The sequence below is a fragment of the Ovis canadensis genome, chromosome 13, assembly GCF_042477335.2.
Source record: "Ovis canadensis isolate MfBH-ARS-UI-01 breed Bighorn chromosome 13, ARS-UI_OviCan_v2, whole genome shotgun sequence".
Classification (NCBI taxonomy): Eukaryota; Metazoa; Chordata; class Mammalia; order Artiodactyla; family Bovidae; genus Ovis; species Ovis canadensis.
The window spans coordinates 46,250,955-46,273,261 of NC_091257.1; the positions used below are offsets into that span (position 1 = coordinate 46,250,955).

General features: G+C 39.4%; 1 protein-coding gene across 1 annotated transcript in view; it reads right to left on the reverse strand.

Moving 5' to 3' along the window:
• CUBN (cubilin) overlaps window positions 1-22,307 on the reverse strand; it is a 273,943-nt gene that overhangs the window by 218,818 nt on the left and 32,818 nt on the right. Inside the window, exons 15-19 of the mRNA XM_069547580.1 lie at window positions 21,424-21,605; window positions 15,939-16,101; window positions 14,686-14,873; window positions 1,447-1,591; window positions 1,049-1,227 (exon numbers count right to left, since the gene is read on the reverse strand). Coding sequence (XP_069403681.1) covers window positions 1,049-1,227; window positions 1,447-1,591; window positions 14,686-14,873; window positions 15,939-16,101; window positions 21,424-21,605 — 857 coding nt within the window. The remainder of the gene's footprint in view (window positions 1-1,048; window positions 1,228-1,446; window positions 1,592-14,685; window positions 14,874-15,938; window positions 16,102-21,423; window positions 21,606-22,307) is intronic.

The window sequence follows — 22,307 nt, forward strand, 5'->3', positions numbered from 1 at the left end:
GTCATTTTCAAGAGTATAGATTTTAGATGTCTCTTTAAAGCTATATTCCTCAATGTTTATTCTTTTTTATGCTATTGGCTGGGAGGGACTGGGGGCAGGAGGAGAAGGGGACAACCCAGGATGAGATGGCTGGATGGCATCACTGACTCTATGAACTCGAGTCTGAGTGAACTCCAGGAGCTGGTGATGGACAGGGAGGCCTGGCGTGCTGCGATTCATGGGGTCGCAAAGAGTCAGACACGACTGAGCCCCTGAACTGAACTGAATGCTATTGGAAATGAAACTGTTTCCTTGATTTAATTTTCAAACTGTTCATTGCTAGTGTATAAAAAAGATAGGGCTATCATATTTTGATCTTGTATCCCACAACCTGCTGAATTTATTAGTTTTGATATTTTATGTGTATGTGTGTGCATTCCTTAAGATTTTCTATAGACAACACTATCTGTAAATTGAAATCATCATGTTTCTTCCTTCCCATTCTAGATGCATTTTATCTCCTTTCCTTGCCTATTGTCTTAACTAGAATTTCCAGTATAATGTTGAAAACACATGGTAAGAACAAACATCTTTGCCTTTTTGCTGACGACATAGAGGCAAAGTATTTAGTGTTTTATTATTAAAATTGATGTTAGCTTTATACACTGCTGGATTCATTTAGCTAGAATTTTGTTAAGAATTTTACATCTATATATTCATAGATGTCCTTTACAGATTAAGGAAGTTACGTTCTGTTCTTGGTTTGTTGAGTGTTGTTTCATGAAAAGATACTGAACTTTGTCAAATGCTTTTTATTTGCATCTATTGAGGTAATTAAGTGGGGATTTTCCCCCTTTATCTTATACTGATTATTTTTGGATATATAGCAGCCTTGCATTTCTGGGCTATATAATCCTCTTTATATGCTGCTGGATCCAGCTAGAATTTTGTTGAGGATTTTGCATCTATAAACTAGTTTTGTTTCATGTAACTGAGTGAGAATAACATGACATAATATTTTTAATAACATCTCATCAAATGCAGATATTCAAAAGTGTTTTACTCTCACCTCGATATAATCTGTATCACAGTGGGCAGAACCTCCCATGTCAAAGGCAGTGAAGTTGAGAAGAACCACTTGACTTTGGGGTTGGCGGATGGTCCACACGCAGACTCTTTCTCCTGGATACACATTAGGGTAAAACGGCGAGCGAATGATCCCTTCTCCAGTTAATTCTCCTCCACAAGCTGTGAGTATGAAAACAACGGTAGTATTTGTCCAGAGATAAATGACTGTTGCCCTCAATTTTATTGCAGAGTTTCACTCTGCATAAAGATATAACGCAATGTGACCTTACTATTAGAATTTTCCCCTTACCATTCGAGGACATAGAATGACTAAAATATTTCAAGAAATGAAAATGTTACAATCATGCAAATGAGACATTTAAAATTAAATTTTCTTACCCACTTGATAAACAGCACTGAAACTAGCTCTGACAACAGAAGCATCCATTTTAAGCCTGATCCAGATACTGTTAGTAATGGATTTAATATGAGAGAGGGTTTCATTGCCACAGACTTTTCCAAGTAAGGTTTGATCATCTCGAACCTAAAGAGAAAAATAAAAATTGATCTGTAGTCCTAATCAAGAAATCTAATCAACAAAGAAAAAGAATAAAAAAAGAAAATGAGCACAAATACAAAAAATTTAAAATGACAAAGGTGATACAAATACACAGATTCTGAAAAACTTATATAATAATTTTAGATACAACACTATGTTAATATAGTTGAATGTTTGAAATGTTTATCCCCAGAAAAATCTAAATTACTAAAGTTATCTCAAGAAGGAGAAAAATAAAATCTGAGTAGATAATAAGTCATGGATAAAACTGAAAATATTACAAATAATTAGTTTCCCCCCAAAAAAACCTTCTAGAAGATGCTCTACCTAGTAAATTAAATTAGGCATTAAAGGAAAAGACAATTCCCATACAAAATTTGTTCTAAAGAACCCTCAAACATGGAACAATTCCCAAATAATTATTCTTAGAATCATCTCACCAAAGCCCAACACAGATAATACAAAGGAAAACTATGAGTAGATCTCATCTATTAATATAGATACAAAAATCCCAAACACAGTTCAAGAAAAGTGAATTCACTCTTTGTAGGCTTATGTATCAAAACAAACATGAGGATAAGCGTGATGCAAGGACTCTTAGAAATTATAAAGTAAATTTGCCAACAGATCCAATATGCTAAACTATTTTATCTCTATAGATGGCAAAAAGTGTCAGCATTTCTATTTATTAAAAGCAAAACTCTTAGAAAGTGAGGAGCAAAAAGAAATGTCCTTCATATAATAAAGACCACCTATTTTAAATCAACAGTCAGTATCCTATAGTGTTGTGGCCATGAATCTGGTCTATGGAGTCGTAAACTGGACTCAATTCCCACCTCTGTCGCTGACAAACCTCAACACTTAATAACTTCGAACAAGTTACTAAATCTAAGCCAAACTCAAGGAGCTGGATCAAACAGATGAAACCAACCTGTGAATTCCTTAGCAAAATGCCTAGTACTAGAAAAAGTGGACTAAAGAATAACTGCTGCTATTCTTGACCTTTCAGAAGTTTCTCACTCAAATCAGGAATTCTTCTATGAATATACATCACTACTTTTGTTCTACAGAATTCTTTTGGAAGAGCTAGCTGTCCAAACATAGCTCCAAACCCACAGCTAACATTATCAAGGTATTGACAAACACCAGCACCTGCGCCCGTGACATAACTGTGAAAGTGTCACCACTCACAGAAGCGCACAACAAGCAAGTGCATTTTTCCCCCCAAAAAGCATGACTGTCATGTTTGAGAATGTAGAGCGTGCTGATATTGCTTAACACGATGGTTCACCATAGGTACCTCAATTAAACATTCTGGAAATCTGTGAAGGCAATTTTTGGCTTTGTTTTAATTACTAGCATGAAGGTGGTTGGGGTGCTATTGACATTTAGTGGCTGGGGAGTGGAGATATGAAACACCCTGAAATGTGAGAGACAGTCACACACAAGGGTTCTCCTGTGTCCTGTGTGTCCTTCATTGCAGTGATAATTATAAATGTAAAATCTACCTCTATTTTATATACCAGATGCAAAATACTTCTGCTCAGTTCTAATATGTACCAGATTTTCCAGGATTACAAGTAGAATGTAAATCAAAAGAAGTTATTTTTTATTCCTGGAAATCTGTCAAAAATTTGTCACCATTTCAGAAAATTCATCTCCAACCCACATGGCCATGTCAGCTTGCATTTTTAGTGTAGCATTCATATGGTTCAGGGAGCAAACAATTTATGACTTCATTCTGTCTTCAAGTGCAGCTTGCCCAGGCTTTTAACACACTGACATAATTTCTTTTACTTTGCTTTATTTCTCCTAAATCTTACTCTTACAGATGTATTTATATAATGTATGTATACAATGTGAACTGATATCATTTATGAATTTCATTTCAGAATAGTATAAGAGTCACACTGGAAGGTCTTGAAGTGTAGAGAACCACTGACTTAACCAAATACTCTGAACTCCCACAGAAAATTAGGGAATATCTCAGCAGAAATAACTTTTAAACTGAAAATTGAAAGAATATCCAGGTCAAGGGGAATGGACAGTAAAGGGAAGAGCTTACAAGTACGATAGCCAAAGATGGTGGAGATATGGTAACATGTTACTCCCATCCTTAGTTGGTGGGAGTATAAATTTCTAGAAAGTAACTAGACAAATGTATCAAGAGTCTTGGAAATGTTCATAGTTTTGGACTTGGTAACTTCACTTCTAACGCTCTGTCATAAGGAAATCATTCAAGATTCAGACAAAGACACACAAGGTTCCACATCAATATGCTCTATAAACATAAGAATTGAAAATATTCCAAATGTCTAATAATAGGAGGGTGATTAAATAAATCATGGTACAGCCATATGATAAAGTCTTACACAGATGTTGGAAATTGCACGCCTTTCCACTGACTCATCCCAAACCAGTTCCTTTCTGTGAGCTGTAACATAAATTTCACATACTGCCATTAATTTATGTTACATAGGTCTCCAACCAAACAGCAGATCTCTTAGGGAAGAGAAAATTCCTGTACCACCTTCGTCTTCTAACACGAAACTCTGCTAATAGGTATCTGATGGACGCTTGCTGGTTCATTAATTTTAAGGCGTGGTATGATGGTTCAGTTTTTGTTAGAGACATACTACAGTGCCTAGAAACTGGAAAGCATGAACACAGAGTAAGAGAGCTTCCTGTTCTGGAATCCTCCAGGGTGCCATTCGCTTCTGCTAAGACTGCAGCGAATGTCTCTCTCTTCTCTTTTGCCCATTAGAAGATGACAAGGCGGAAGAAAAACAGCCAAATAGCAGCAGAGCTAGCTAAAGTGGGCCATTCCCCTGGGCCTCACTAATGAAATTCAAGGACTTCAGCAAGGAGAAAGGCAGTTACAGCCCAAATGTTTTCAGAGGAACTTATAGGGCTCAAGGGCTTTAAACCTAGAAGGTACAATTGATTTTGGATATGTTTCTCTCTCTCTCTGTGGAAATGAAACCTTATTAATTCTGAAAGTCTGTATTCTCCCTGGATCCTAGGCATGGCGATAATATAACCACAACCCTGAATGCTCTAGAGTGATACTAAATGAGCATCCTGCATTCAGTATCAGAGGACTCGTGAATTTGCACAACATCACAAAAACCTTTCTTTTGTGCTTGTGCAAGGGGACAGAATGCATTATTTTTCTAATTACTCACATCCCTCCAGAAAGAGACTGAATATCTCACAAGCTCATTTGCCTTGTGACTTGTGCTGCTTCCCTATGGCCATTATTAAACGGCCTTGACTTGTCCTTGTCCTTGACTCTGGGCTTGGCCACAGGGCTTGCTTTGCCCAAATGAATGTGAGCAGAAGTGATGTGCCTGTTTCCAAGAACAAGCTTTGGGAGTCACTACGTGATTCAACCACCTTTTCTTTTCTGCTCTCATAAGACTAAGGGCTGGGGTCCCAGGGACAGATGGAACAGGGGACCAGACCAGAAGAGCTGCCTCTGACCCCACACTGGCATGTTAACATGTGTGGAGAATAAGCATAGTCGTTGAAAGCCACAGAAATTGTCCATTATTGTTTCTGATTTTATTGTTGTTGACTTTTCATTATTGAAATCTAAACTAGAGAAAGATGACTCATATTTGAGCCTGGTTTGAACCAAAAAAATAATTTTATCTTTTCTTAAGAAGTCAGCTGGATGGAATGGGACAGAGGAGGGAGACTCAAGAGGGAAGGGATGTGTGTGTATATATATATATATATATATAATTATGACTGATTCACATTGGTGTATAGCAGAGACCACCACAACACTATTAAGCAATTATCCTCCAAAAATAAAAGTCAGCTGAAGTCATGCCATGGTCACTTGCAGAGGCATCACCACACCAAGTCCATTCTTTACTGTAGGTCACATTTGCAAAGAAATGAGAAGGACCATTTCAAATTTTACTGTTCTGTGGATGAAGCCCAGATTTTTCATTGATTGTGCTATTTATTCAGCAAATACTGATTTTTTCAGGCTCAGAGATCGAATTTACAACCTGTGACCTATGATTTAACCCTACAGGACAGCCCAAATGGCTTCTGATTTTTACCTTCAGCAGATGGATCTAGTTCCTGATGACAAACTACTCATACAAAAGTGTGTTTTTTAATTTAAAAATTAGTTCTTAAAAAGAAACTGTGTCTTGGTGACCTAAATAGGAAGGAAATCCAAAAATGAGGGCATGTATGTATATAGAGAGCTGATTTGCTTTGCTGTACAGCAGAAACTAAAACAACATTGTAAAGCAACCATGATCCAATAAAAGTCAATTTAAAAAAAAAGGACCATGTCCTGTAGAAAGAGCTAAAACTAATTAGGCTTAAAAATACATTAACATCTATAATGGATCAGGTCCCAACGCAAGGTCTTAATACATGTACTCATTTGTTTGTATCTGCTATGTGTCCAGATTTGTGTCCATATAAAATTATTTTTAAAATATGGTTAAGTATCACATCCTAATTCAAAGCAAACCAAATATGCTGGCACTTAGGCTTGGTCCAACTGAGATAGCTAAAATCAGAGCGTTACTAACCTTACTATACAGTAGCATTTAACACGTGGCTTCTAGTGACGTGAGCCTCAAGTTGAAATGCCCCTTAGCTAAATAAATACTTGATCCTGGAGACCAGCCTTCATTCATCTGGAGGGGAACGGGACCTCTTTTCAAATGATAGATTAAAGGGTGAGGGGTAAGAGATGACAGAAGCCACAAGAACTAAAAATTGTTTTCTTAGGTTATTATCTTTCACCATTACTATGTTTTGTGATTTCATAGTTAAATTTTTAAAGCTTTTTATGCCTCTTGAAATAGTATTGCTTTTAATATCTCTACCAATAAAGTAAATTTGTCCTTGATTTGTTTCTTTTTTTTTTTTTAGTTTTTTATTTTTAAAATTTTAAAATCTTTAATTCTTACATGCGTTCCCAAACATGAACCCACCTCCCTCCCCATAACATCTCTCTGGGTCATCCCCATGCACCAGCCCCAAGCATGCTGCACCCTGCATCAGACATAGACTGGCGATTCAATTCTTACGTGATAGTATACATGTTAGAATGCCATTCTCCCAAATCATCCCACCCTCTCCCTCTCCCTCTGAGTCCAAAAGTCCGTTATACACATCTGTGTCTTTTTTGCTGTCTTGCATACAGGGTCGTCATTGCCATCTTCCTAAATTCCATATATATGTGTTAGTATACTGTATTAATCTGCTTTTCTAAAACATGGAACACATGTCTAGTTTTACCTAGAATGTGTTCCTACATGATTGCAAACTCCAGTATGTCAGCTGCTGCCACCCCCTCTCCTCCTCCTCCCATTGTAGTCATTGGAATCACCGTCACGTTAATTTTCATTTCCTGGTGTGCCAGACACGGTGCTAAGAACATTCTAATAGTTTCCCTTTTCACTGAGCAAAGCTCAGTACATTTACACCCGTGTACAAAGCCCTACAGAATTTAGTTCCTGTGTAACTCCTGTTTCTCTCTACATCACCTCTGTTGATTCTAGCCACATAGTCTATTTTCAATTTTTCATATTTGTCATGTTTTTTTTTCTTAGTTCCTCCTTCTCCTAGATCTTTGCATTTCTAATCCCTTCTCATCTTCAAACTCAAAATGTGACATCCTTAGGGAAGCTACCTCTAACATTCAACTAAAGGCATCAGTCCTGTTATTTTCACTCATATATTTCTTTCCTTCATGATACTTTTCCCACCTTGAAAGTATGTAATTGTATGCTTGCATGTTTAATATCTCTGTGCTTTATACACCCATCCCCAACACAGAACCTGGGATGAATGTTGTTTGATTAACCATGCAGAGAATGAATAGATAAGTGAGTGAATGACCTCTTCTAATTATTCTATAAAGAATAGTATTACTGTTCCTATTATGGATGAAGAAGTTGAGTTTAACTGATGTTAAATATCTTGCCTTTAGTGAAACAGAGAGTCAAAGTCCTTTCTCATGTTTCCACGCCATATTGTTCCATTTATACCAGAGAGCGCTGGCCATCCTCTTGATGTGCTCCAATAGTTTGGAGCTTTCTTTCTTTTTCTTTCTCTTTCTTCCTTCCTTTTTTATTATTGACTGTGCTGGGTCTTTGTTGATGCATCTGGGCTTTCTCTAGTTGTTGCAAGCAGGGGCTACTCTCTAGTTGCAGTGGACAGGCTTCCCATGGAAGTGGCTTTTCTTGTTGTGGAGCACAGGCTCTAGGACACGTGGGCTCACTAGTTGTGGTTCCCAGGCTCTAGAGCACAGGCTCCAGAGAAGGTGATGGCACCCCACTCCAGTCCTCTTGCCTGGAAAATCCCATGGACAGAGGAACCTGGTAGGCTGTAGTCCATGGGGTCGCAAAGAGTCGGACATGACTGAGCAACTTCACTTTCACTTTTCACTTTCATGCATTGGAGAAGGAAATGGCACCCCACTCCAGTATTCTTGCCTGGAGAATCCCAGGGACAGGGGAGCCTGGTGGGCTGCCGTCTGTGGGGTTGCACAGAGTCGGACACGACTGAAGCGACTTAGTAGCAGCAGAGCACAGGCTCAATAGCTGTGGCTCATTGGCTTACTGCTCTGTGGCATGTGGGATATTTCTGAATCAGGGATCTAACCCACATCTCCTTCATTGGCAGGAGAATTCTTTACCACTGAGCCACCAGGAAAGCCCCTGGAGTTTTCTTGATGATCTTGATTTCCATAGCTCCTCTTCTCACTCACTGCTCTCCATCTCACTAGTTCCGTGGGGTTTGTGATCTCCACGTAAGCACACAACTCCTCTACACACAGGAAGGATTTATGCCATACAATCCCTTGAAACTCCAAACCTAGGTGGTTCTACCATCTCAGTCTATTCCCTGGCTCCCACCATGCCAATGGGTAGAACTGTTTTCACCTGAACAATAGTATATTTTATCACTTCATTAAAAAGCATCAGGATGACAAAGCAATTTTGGAAAAACTGTGCTGACAACAAAAGTGCTAAGAAACCAGCCAAATGTTTCTAGTCTCTGCCAAAACTCCAAATCCAATATGCTAAGAATGCAAGTTACTGGACATCGCCTGATGTCCTCTTTCCTTCTGCCATTCTCTGGAAAGACACTTCTTTGAACTAAAATTGATTTCAACCTGTGCTTCACTAGAAAATGGTGCTACTCTGGTGTATCTGCTTGCTGCAGCTGCATTCCAGCTTCATTTGTCAGAGGTCTTACTCTTTCTCTGCCATTTGGGTTTACATCCTTAAGGACTTTTCTGTGAATCACCACAGTCATGAGGCTCTGACCAACACATCCCTTTGAGCGTACTCAGTGAACTGAGGCAGACGGGAAGTCACGGACCTCCCTCACCCAATTCTGAGGCTGGAGCTGAACAGCTCTGCTGCCTGACAAAGAGCAAAAAGAGGTCCTTTGTGAATCTGAAGTCATCCCAAGACCTGTGGGGAGTGGGGAGATCTGTGCAGGGCCCAGCCGGGAGCAGTGGGAGTGGAGGAGAGGAAGGAGGGAGGGAGGAGGTGATGAGGGGTTCAGAGGGAAGACCGGTCTTCAGTGTTCCAGCTGAGTGCACTTTCCCCCTTCCCCATTAATTTTATTATTTCTTTAAAATCTTAAAGATTTTACCTTATTTTGATATGTAGCACTTTCTTTTTACTTTCTACGTTGTCTTTCATTTCACTTTCTATTTCCTTCCTTAACCCAGTAATTACTCAGGAGAGTGTTTATAGCTTTTCAAGAAGTCAGACAGTTAAATCTTTTAGCAGTTATTTCTACTTGCATCTCATTATACAGAGATGTACAATTTCTGCATTGTGATTTGCTGGGATTGGCAAGAGGTCTAAAATATGATTAATCTGTCAATCAGTGAGACTTGTAGAATGGGTACCCATGCCCTAGATTTCAGAAGCCAAATTCAGTGCTACTTACTTCTCCCTGTCTTATTAATCATAGTTTGTTTTTGTTTTTCTTTCTTCTTCTAAGAAGGAACAACTTCCCCAGAGGCCTCCTGTTTCCCCAGAAGGCTCCTCTCCTCCCCCTTCCCTTTCCTGTCTTGGTGGGGAGGGAACAGATGATGTGGGATGGGTCAAGGAGATCTAGTGAGGTGAACAGTTGTATTCATTTCCTTCCATACCCCATTTCAAGCCCTGCCGGCAGCATCACACAAGCTTCTGAGATTATTATTCAGCCCAGTACTTGCATTCTCTGGGATTAAAATTGAACTTTCATTACTACCTTATGTGTCCTTCACTCAGACTTCTGATGACTTACATCACTTATGGAATATTAATTAGGTGCTGCTTTTTATTCTGGAAAGATAGTTCTGTCACATTTGTTGAACTAGTCTCTGCAATTTAAAAGCTCTCTTAACAAAACAGGCGGACTAACAGTTGATCTATTCTTGCTGTACTTATTCTTTTGTTACGAGCCACATCACATTACCCATGGGTAATATACATTTTTAGAAGTGGAAACTTTAGCTGAGAGAGTGATATAAGTCCAAGAATTAAAGTATAAATGTGCGTTTCTTGTTTTAAAAGAAGAAAGATATGCTATACTGAATGTGGCAATACCACATTTATGATCCTTTGCAGTTAAATTTTATTCTCAAATAAACATTTATGGAGCTTTCTTACTGAACACAAAGTCTTTCCAAACCACACTACATGGGAAAGAGGCATACTAGAGATTGACATTTTAATCTATGTTTAAAGGACATATTCACATGGCAACAAGAAATCTGGAATTACAAAATGAGAAGATTTGGGATTCTTAAAAATACATTTCAGTTTAGTTCAGTTCAGTCACTCAGTCGTGTCTGACTCTTTGTGACCCCATGAACTGCAGCCCGTCAGGCCTCTCTGTCCATCACCAACTCCTGGAGTTTATTCAAACTTATGTCCATTGAGTCAGTGATGCCATACAACCATCTTATCCTCTGTTGTCCCCTTCTTCTCCTGCCTTCAATCTTTCCCAGCATCTATTCCCACTCATGGAAAAAGCAAGAGAGTTCCAGAAAAACATCTATTTCTGCTTTATTGACTATGCCAAAGCCTTTGACTGTGTGGATCACAATAAACTGTGGAAAATTCTGAAAGAGATGGGAATACCAGACCACCTAACCTGCCTCTTGAGAAATCTGTATGCAGGTCAGGAAGCAACAGTTAGAACTGGACATGGAACAACAGACTGGTTCCAAATAGGAAAAAGAGTACGTCAAGGCTGTATATTGTCACCCTGCTTATTTAATTTCTATGTAGAGTACATCATGAGAAACGCTGGACTGGAAGAAACACAAGCTGGAATCAAGATTGCCGGGGGAAATATCAATAACCTCAGATATGCAGATGACACCACCCTTATGGCAGAAAGTGAAGAGGAACTAAAAAGCCTCTTGATGAAAGTGAAAGAGGAGAGTGAACAAGTTGGCTTAAAGCTCAACATTCAGAAAACAAAGATCATGGCATCCGGTCCCATCACTTCATGGCAAATAGATGGGGAAACAGTGGAAACAGTGGGAGACTTTATTTTTGGGGGCTCCAAAATCACTGCAGATGGTGACTGCAGCCATGAAATTAAAAGACACTTACTCCTTGGAAGAAAAGTTATGACCAACCTAGATAGTATATTCAAAAGCAGAGACATTACTTTGCTGACTAAGGTCCGTCTAGTCAAGGCTATGGTTTTTCCTGTGGTCATGTATGGATGTGAGAGTTGGACTGTGAAGAAGGCTGAGCGCCGAAGAATTGATGCGTTTGAACTGTGGTGTTGGAGAAGACTCTTGAGAGTCCCTTGGACTGCAGCGAGATCCAACCAGTCCATTCTGAAGGAAATCAACCCTGGGATTTCTTTGGAAGGAATGATGCAAAAGCTGAAACTCCAGTACTTTGGCCACCTCATGAGAAGAGTTGACTCATTGGAAAAGACTCTGATGCTGGGAGGGATTGGAGGCAGGAGGAGAAGGGGACGACCAAGGATGAGATGGCTAGATGGCATCACGGACTCGATGGACGTGAGTCTGAGTGAACTCTGGGAGTTGGTGATGGACAGGGAGGCCTGGCGTGCTGCGATTCATGGGGTCACAGAGAGTTGTACACGACTGAGCAACTGAACTGAACTGAACTGATTCCCACTCAAAAGAAGACTTCCTATAATCATTCTCCCACACCTATCTAGAATTACCTTTCTGTTCTTCATCCTTTCTAAAATGTTGGGGGTGAGGGTGGTCCTTCTCTCTCTTACAGATAGAGTTAATAAATGGCAAAATCATCCTTCCTCCAAACCAGCAATGTATCTTAAATACTACACTTCTTTGTTTATTCCTTTGATTAAACATGTCATTTTGAGGTACACTTTTTAAAACTAAAACCAGCATTTAGGAGAATGATATACTGAGTCATAATAATGTCATTTGAATTTGGTTCCAGTATCACTTTACCCACTGTCTAAAGCATGTGAAAAGTGTTGGATATACTTTTCATAAAAGGGCTTAGTTCACAAATTTTCCCAGTAGATAGATATGATTAAAGGTCAGAACTTTGATCTAAGTCAATATACATCTATCTAGATGACTACATGTAGGTACAGCTAAATTCTGTCCCAACAATAACCAGAATTTGACCTTTGTGATCTCAATTTTCTCATTTATAAAATTAAGGATTTTTATTAAATGACTTCTGAGACCCTGCTGGTGCTAAAGTTCTATAAATCAATTGGCTCTATTTCTGTAGGACAGTCAAGGTTATATAGAAAAGTCTATTCAATTATTCAAATCACTGTATATGACCTGTCCTTCTGATAACAAAGTTCTTTTATTTTTTCCATCAACAACCCTTGAGGGACATTTGATCAAGACTCTGTGGTTATTAGTGCACATTAGAATGTTGATACTTCAGTGGCCAACTATAAAAGGGTCTCATCTGATGTCTCTGAACTAATGTGTTCAAGGCAGGAGTCAGAAATCTGACCTGAGAAAGATTTGCATTTGTAATGTTTTTAATTCTTCAAGCTTCTTTTTTTATTTATTTCCTTGATTTATCCTTATAAAGTATAGGAGGAAAAGCAGGGCATCTTACAGAAGTAGGAACTCAAGTATGTAGATAAAGAATTGTCCAAGGCTTCACTAGTGGCTCAGATGGTAAAGAATCTGCCCGCAATGCAGGAGACCTGGATTCAGTCCACCTGGAAAAGGGAATGGCTACCCACTCCAGTATTCTTACCTGGAGAATTCCATGGATAGAGGAGATTGGCAGGCTAAGAGTTGGACACAACTGAGCAACTACCAGTTTCAGTATACAGTCATCACAGGACTGAACTAAAAGAAGAACTTAACAGTGTTGGGCGGAGATGGTGGAATAGAAAGACCCAGAGCTCAGTTCCTCCAGTGGGGACACCAAATTTACAACTATTTACAGAGCAGCTATCAATGAGAACAACCTGAAGACTAGCAGAAGAGATTTCCAACTAAATATGTAAATAAGGAACCATAATGAGACAGGCAGGAATGGCAGAGATGCAATAAGTCAAGACCCATAACACCAGGTAGGTGATCTACAAATGGGAAGATAATCACAGTTGCAGAAAGCTTCCGCCAGGGAGTAAGGGCGTCTAGCACAGTAAGTACTCTCTAAGTGTGAACTATTTTTACTATTCTTCATTTAAAAAAAAAGATGTTGGAAATTTAGTTTCTATTTATATAACAATGCCTAAAATTGCCTCATAATGAAAAACTCCGATGTACTTTATGTGGAACTTTAGAAAACATAAACTGAATATACACATTTACCATCTGAGTTTAAAACTTCTAGATTTAAAATATATTATTGTGGTTTCATTGTCAATGTACTTGTTCATTATTGAGTTAAGTCTAGATCTTATGCTAGAATTCTATGCTTCCTCTCTCTACATGTGGAGGAAGGAAGATGGTAAGAGGTTACTTGGGTTTTTCCTGGAAAAGTGAACTGGTCTAACTTACATGGGCAAACATAATTGTCAATGCCTCCCTAAGTTTATTGAAAATGATTGTACCCAACAAAAAGTATTTTGTTTCTCTTACTCAACACTCTAATTTGTGGCTTGACCAGTAGTTAAGCAAGTGAAATACCAGATGAGGCAAACAAAAGCTGCCTTTTTGTCTCAGATAGTCTTCTTATTACATCCATTACACACATTTAAATCAGAGTTAAAGTTTTCAGTAGGAGGGCAAGCAGAATTGATGAAGAAAAAAAATCTCTAAACTTTAAAACAAAGATTATTCAATGCTTTAAGTTAACTCTCTGCCACTGACTATCCAGCTCACCCAGGCAAATCCTTTTACTTTTCTGGGGTGAGTTCCCTCCCATATAAAACTGTCCTGTACAATCTCTGAATTCTGTATCCTATTAGTAAATGCTATTAGTTTTACTCATTTTCATTCACCCTGGTTATTAGGGCTCAGTTTAGTAGCTTGTGGGCTTCCCTGGTGGCTCAGACAGTAAAGAATCTGCCTGCAATGCAGGAAACCCAGGTTTGATCCCTGGGTCAGGAAAATCCCTTAGAGAAGGGAATGGCTACCCACTCCAGTATTCTTATCTGGAGAATTCCATGGACAGAGGAGCCTGCTGGGCTATAGTCCATGGGGTCACAAAGTGTCAGACATGACTGAGTAACTAACACTTAATAGCTTGTAATTTAGCACTACTATGAATTTCTAGTCTCAGTTTTCATTTTTGTCCTTTGCTATTCTATTACCCATCTCCTGTTTCACCATCTGTAGATCTATTTTTGGCAAATTCTTTCATATTCTCTAGAACAGGTGTTAGACCTTAGCCTGCAACAAAATCAGCTGGTTGGATTGGGGGGCAGGGGAATCTGTTAAAGCACAGATTGCTGAGCTGATTCCCTAGAGGTTCTGATTCAGGAAGCCTGGGACAGGACACAGGATTATACTACTTAACATCCAGATCATCCAGGTGATCTGGGCGCTATAGACCCAACAACCATTTGAAGACCTCGGCTCTACAGAATATAAAAAAATGTTGACAGACATTATCTAAGGGTCACTCAGTAGCAAAGGTTACCTCAATGTAACTGTGAGAACAGCCACTTTGGCCTTCCAGCTCCACAACGGTGAAGTTGACCTGTATTTGCTCTCCCGGGGGCTGCTTTATGGTGTAGATGCATTGTCTGTCCTGCATGAAAGGTCCAGACAAGTCGGCAAAGAGAAGACCCTCTGGGTCTGTGTAGTTCCCTCCACATTGTAGGTCCGCTAAAGAGAGCACAGAAGAGAAGGGAAAGGTCAGGCAGACAGACATTCCTCCAGCTCCCAGGCACGAGACACAATTTTTAAAAATTATACACACATACATACCATCATACACCCACTCTATTCACCCTGAACAGACTTACACTTTCCATTACAAGATTTTTCAGCTTGACATGTACTTTTGGGACAGCCTAAAGAAATGGCTATAGAAATGTGTGATCTAACTTTCAATCTGACATTCTCTTAGATAAATTGCTTTTCAAATGCATTTATGCTTTCCTGCATGCCAAAGAGATTTGAGGCAGTTTATAAAACACATGTAACAAAATAAAATATATAACTAGAAAAATGAAACAGATTAAAGGAATAATGAATATAGAATAGCAAGATATGGTCCGTGGCAGGGTTGTGGGGGGGAGGGGGGAGTTGGTATGCACAGAAAACAGGTATGGGCTACAGAAATTATAGAAAGTCAGCAGCAGGTTCAGCCTGAAGCCAAAATAAATGAGGAAAGAAGACTAGTGAAAAGATGTTTCTTGTTATCTTCCCTGATATTGAGACTTAAAAGGTGTTTCTCTTGTGAATTCTCATCAGGGCACAGTGATGTATGTGAAGAACAAAATCCTCTACAGACCTAAAATAAAAAATAAAATGACGGAGCATTTCACTGTGTTTTTTGTTGGTTTGCTTTAAGGTATCAATGCCAGTTAAAGGTAAAATAGCTATAAATCTGACATATCTCAAGAGAGACTGCATTTCCCTTTTGTTTCTCCCAACAATGCACCCAATAACAGCTAAGGAACTAATGTATGAATTATTTAATTTTAGGGGCCTCACACATATTTACCATAATGTGGATCCCAGAATTTAGGGGCAAAGGAATATTATAGCATTAATAATAGAACACTGGGAAAACAAAGAAATTTGTAGCACTGAGAGAAATATTTATAAATACACATAATCAGTATGAGTAAGCCATCGTCAGTCTCACAGTAAAATGCAGAACAGCTATGAGCATAGCACTGTTCTTCAAGTTGATACTAAGCTCCCAGTCATCAAGGTACTTACAAGGTGATGTCAAGTAGGTGATAAGAAACCCTTGGTCATTAATCTGGTTGTCGGAATGGAAATGAATCCTGGCAAAGGGACCCGTAGTCTGGAGTGGGGGTGCAGAGAGAGTGGTGCAGAATTTCCCAAGAACAGGGTCCTGATGCAAAGGACCATCTCGAATCTAAAACAAGAGGAGGAGTCATTACGTTCAAAGTGGTCAGATTTTAACAAGCCTAGCCATTTTGTACATTAACTTTAGAAAACTCTTTTCTTTTTTTTTTTTTACTTCTTTATTTATTTATTTTTACTTTACAATACTGTATTGGTTTTGCCATACATTGACATGAATCCGCCACGGGTGTACATGAGTTCCCAATCCTGGACCCCACTCCCACCTCCCTTCCCATATCATCTCTCTGGGTCATCCCAGTGTACCAGCCCCAAGCATCCTGTATCCTGTATCAAACCTAGACTGGCGATTCATTTCTTACATGATAGTATCCATGTTTCAATGCCATTCTCCCAAATCATCCCACCCTCTCCCTCTCCCACAGAGTCCAAAAGTCTGTTTTATACATCTGTGTCTCTTTTGCTGTGTCTTTTAAGTGATGGCTCTGGGAGGTTCTCCTGTCACCTGTGAATCCAGCACACAGTTGGGGTTCAGGGAAGGGTAATCTCCTCCCATCATTCAGATGCCTTACATTTGCTCTGAATTTTAACTCTGAGGCTAAATGTATACTCTGAATTTGTCTCATGAAAAATTTTCAATATTTTCTTTCCTAGGTTTCCCCCAGCCTCAGGTGTTTGGTTTCTTTTCATTGCTCATTCATTCATTTATGGTTATGCCATGCAGCTTGTGGGATCTTAGTTCCTGGACCAGGGATGAACCCTCTGCAACAAAAGCACCAGGTCCTAACCACTGAGATGCCAGGGAACTCTCCAGATGTTCGTTTTGAAATGATAAATTTCTAATGATCAAGAAGAAGAAATGAATACTAGCAAAGAAAACAGAAGAAGAAGGAATGCCAACAATATCCACTGATGCACAGCTTGGTCTAAATACTCAGGAGGATCAGACATGGGAAAGGAAGTAATGTGAGATTAGATGCAACATAAAACCAGTTTTGTGAATTTAAAAAGTTAAACTTTTAATAGTAATTAAGTACTGCACTAATGATGACTGACCTTAGCAAATCTTTTTACTGGCTGGGTTTTAATCTCTTAAATAATCATGCCAGCCATTCTATGATCCTGTTGTAATTGCAAATCCTGTACGGCACAGAACACCAGGGCACCAATGAAACAAATCATATTTTAATATGACCAATTTTGTCCACTCAAATTATTTCTTCTACTGGTAGCAAAGTTATAGGGCAGCATTACTTTATTCCAGTAATTTAACTAGTTCCTTGAAATATTCTTGAGAAATGAGAGTCATTTCAATATTATTGGAATGATTGGTCTTTTCCATTACATGCATATCCAGGAATTAACATGTAGGAATGAAAAAACTCTCTAATTTGATATTAATAGGATATATTGAAATTAACTTCCAAAAAATTTACCTTAATGTCAACATCTAGAGGATTATCTTGCCGAGATTTTCCAGTTATTCCTAAAGGCTTCAAATCCATTCAGTTCAGTTCAGTTGCTCAGTCGTGTCCGACTCTGCGACCCCATGAATCGCAGCACGCCAGGCCTCCCTGTCCATCAACATCTCCCGGAGTTCACTCAGACTCACGTCCATCGAGTCCGTGATGCCATCCAGCCATCTAATCCCCGGTTGTCCCCTTCTCCTCCTGCCCCCAATCCCTCCCAGCATCAGAGTCTTTTCCAGAGTCAACTCTTCGCATGAGGTGGCCAAAGTCCTGGAGTTTCAGCTTTTGCATCATTCCTTCCAAAGAAATCCCAGGGCTGATCTCCTTCAGAATGGACTGGTTGGATCTCCTTGCAGTCCAAGTGACTCTCAAGAGTCTTCTCCAACAACACAGTTCAAATGCATCAATTCTTCAGCGCTCAGCCTTCTTCACAGTCCAACTCTCACATCCATACATGACCACAGGAAAAACCATAGCCTTGACTAGACGGACCTTAGTCAGCAAAGTAATGTCTCTGCTTTTGAATATACTATCTAGGTTGGTCATAACTTTTCTTCCAAGGAGTAAGCGTCTTTTCATTTCATGGCTGCTGTCACCATCTGCAGTGATTTTGGAGCCCCCCAAAATAAAGTCTCTCACTGTTTCTACTGTTTCCCCATCTATTTTCCATGAAGTGATGGGACCAGATGCCATGATCTTCGTTTTCTGAATGTTGAGCTTTAAGCCAACTTTTTCACTCTCCTCTTTCACTTTCATCAAGAGACTTTTTAGCTCCTCTTCACTTTCTTCTATAAGGGTGGTGTCATCTGCATATCTGAGGTTATTGATATTTCTCCTGGCAATCTTGATTCCAGCTTGTGTTTCTTCCAGTCCAGCGTTTCTCATGATGTACTCTGCATAGAAGTTAAATAAGCAGGGTGACAATATACAGCCTTGACGTACTCCTTTTCCTATTTGGAACCAGTCTGTTGTTCCATGTCCAGTTCTAACTGTTGCTTCCTGACCTGCACACAGGTTTCTCAAGAGGCAGGTTAGGTGGTCTGGTATTCCCATCTCTGTCAGAATTTTCCACAGTGTATTGTGATCCACACAGTCAAAGGCTTTGGCATAGTCAATAAAGCAGAAATAGATGTTTTTCTGGAACTCTCTTGCTTTTTCCATCATCCAGTGGATGTTGGCAATTTGATCTCTGGTTCCTCTGCCTTTTCTAAAACCAGCTTGAACATCAGGGGGCTCATGGTTCATGTATTGCTGAAGTCTGGCTTGGAGAATTTTGAGCATTACTTTACTAGCATGTGAGATGAGTACAATTATGCAGTAGTTTGAGCATTCTTTGGCATTGCGTTTCTTTGGAATTGGAATGAAAACGGACCTTTTCCAGTCCTGTGGCCACTGCTGAGTTTTCCAAACTTGCTGGCATATTGAGTGCAGCACTTTCACCGCATCCTCTTTCAGGATTTGAAAGAGCTCAACTGGAATTCCATCACCTCCACCAGCTTTGTTCGTAGTGATGCTTTCTAAGGCCCACTTGACTTCACATTCCAAGAGGTCTGGCTCTAGATTAGTGATCACATCATCATGATTATCTGGGTCATGAAGATCTTTTTTGTACAGTTCTTCTGTGTATTCTTGCCACCTCTTTTGAATATCTTCTGCTTCTGTTAGGTCCATACCATTTCTGTCCTTTATCGAGCCCATCTTTGCATGAAATGTTCCCTTGGTATCTCTCATTCTCTTGAAGAGATCTCTGGTCTTTCCCATTCTGTTGTTTTCCTCTATTTCTTTGCACTGATTGCTGAAAAAGGCTTTCTTATCTCTTGCTATTCTTTGAAACTCTGCATTCAGATGCTTATATCTTTCCTTTTCTCCTTTGCTTTTTGCCTCTCTTCTTTTCACAGCTATTTGTAAGGCCTCCTCAGACAGCCATTTTGCTTTTTTGCATTTCTTTTCCATGGGGATGGTCTTGATCCCTGTCTCCTATACAATGTCAGGAACCTCATTCCATATTTCATCAGGCACTCTATCTATCAGATCTAGACCCTTAAATCTATTACTCACTTCCACTGTATAATCATAAGGGATTTGATTTAGGTCATACCTGAATGGTCTAGCGGTTTTCCCTACTTTCTTCAATTTAAGTCTGAATTTGGCAATAAGGAGTTCATGATCTGAGCCACAGTCAGCTCCCAGTCTTGTTTTTGTTGACTGTATAGAGCTTCTCCATCTTTGGCTGCAAAGAATATAATCAATCTGAGTTCGGTGTTGGCCATCTGGTGATGTCCATGTGTAGAGCCTTCTCTTGTGTTGTTAGAAGTGGGTGTTTGCTATGACCAGTGCATTTTCTTGGCAAAACTCTATTAGCCTTTGCCCTACTTCATTCTGTACTCCAAGGCCAAATTTGCCTGTTACTCCAGGTGTTTATTGACTTCCTACTTTTGCATTCCAGTCCCCTATAATTGAAAGGACATCTTTTTTGGGTGTTAGTTCTAAAAGGTCTTGTAGGTCTTCATAAAACCATTCAACTTCAGTTTCTTCAGTGTTACTGGTTGGGGCATAGACTTGGATAACTGTGATATTGAATGGTTTGCCTTGGAGATGAACAGAGATCATTCTGTTGTTTTTGAGATTGCATCCAAGTACTGCACTTCAGACTCTTTTGTTGACCATGATGGCTACTACATTTCTTCTGAGGGATTCCATTACACATGCTAAATTACTAATGACTTCGCTCATGGAGATTCCTGTCTGGCAGCCATAGACTTCCATTTTTATCAGTAACTCCATTATGCTCCATTCTTCTCTAATGGACTTGGGAAACCATATTATCTTTTATCACTGCTGCAAGGGACTCAGAGACTTATGGTGGTAAACAAGATGGGAACAACATAAGAATTCAATCTTCTCAATGATCTTTTCAGTTTACAAATGGAGAGCCATGTTTTTGATAGAGCTACATGCTTATAGCATTTGAATATAACAAATGCCACATGTTTCCTCTTTCATATTTTAATCTTTTACTAATGATAAACTGGAGGGACAGAGGGTGACTTCTTTCTTCCCAGTGACAGGATCAATACAGCCAGTGAGGCACACCCTTCAGCAATCCAAACGCCATTGCTATTAGGTTATTTTTCTTCATGGAACCCTAGAGTCAACTTGTGAAACACCTGGGCAAGTTTATAGCAGACAACTGAAGATTTGAATCTGCTATGGAGAAGACACCCGTTCCTGGGTGTTGATTTCATTAAATCTGCTATTCCCATGGAAAGAAACTAGGCTTCTGGGAAATGACAGGGAAAGGCAGGGCAGTCTGTTTCCCACATTTAAATGGAACCCATAAGAAACAACAAGCTGGCATAGCTAAAGATGGAGAGTTACCAAGAATTCCCTGGCGGTCCAGTGGTTAGGACTCCACACTTTCACTGCTGACAAAATAGGGAGTTAGCAAGATCTAGAAGTCCATCGGCTACCTATTGAATAATAAATACATCTAACTATTGCTAACAAATTTTGGTCATCCAAGGGCATCACTAATAATAGTTCCCTGAGTTCTAATCATATCATGATAAATTCTATCTAAATCCAGTTGTTGGACTTCTCTGGTGGTGCAGTGGATAAGAATCTGCCTTCCAACGTTGGGAACAGGTTCAATCCCTGGTCCAGGAAGATCCCACATGCCAGGGAGTGACTAAGCCTCTGTGGCACAACTACTGAGTCCATGCTCTGGAGCCCCTGCTTCACAACAAGAGAAGCCACCACACTGAGAAGCCCACACACCACAGTGAAGAGCAGCCCCAGCCCTCCGCAACTAGAGAAAGCCCGCACAAAATGAAGACCCAGTGCAGCAAAAATAAATAAATAAATAAAAGTATTTTTTATATAAATAAGTAAATACAATGGTCTACCTCAAGATAATCTTTGCTACAGTCATCATGGTGCTCCAGGCTCAAGGTCCCAAAAGTAAATGTGATCAGGAGGTCAGGACTAGTTATCACCCTCCAGACACAATCTCTTCCTGGAGGATACTTTCCAGGATACCCTGGAGACTTAATAGAACCATAAGTTCCGGTCAGCATACCTCCGCACTCTGAAATAAGAGGAAAAAATAACTTTATATTTGTACGCAACTTATAATTCATGTAGAATTACCATAGCCTTTACTGCAAGAAGAAAGGCTTTGTATAAATAACTAGGTGCAGTTTTGGACACCCTCATAAATTAAGCATGACTTTCTGTTTTCCAGTTTGATGAAGTTATAAAACCAGGAGTACCAATAGATAAATAAATGAATCACCCGTGTATCAAGCTCCATGCTTATTAGCCATTTCATGGTGATATGATTTAAAATGCAGCGCTGAACTGTCTGAGTGATGAATAATGGGATGACAGATTTATTTTTTCACTTTGAAAGAGAATAATTCCTGTACCTTAACTCTATTAAAGTATAGTCGATTTACAATGTTAGTTTCAGGTAAACAGTAAAGTGATTCAGAAAAAATATATATATACTCTTTGTCAGATTTTTTTCCATTATAAGTTGTTACAAGATATTGAATATAGTTCCCTGGCCTTAACAGTAGGTCCTTATTGTTTATCTATTTTATATACAGTAGGGTGTATCTATTGATCCCAATCTCCTAATTTATCCCTACCCTTCCCTTTGGTGCATTAACTCTTAAAAATTTCTGGAACTTCTGTCAGCCCCTAAGTCTTTCAACAAACTAGGTCATTTTATATATTAGAAAAGTTCAGTGCTACATAATTTTCATTTGAGAAGATTAGCAGTCTT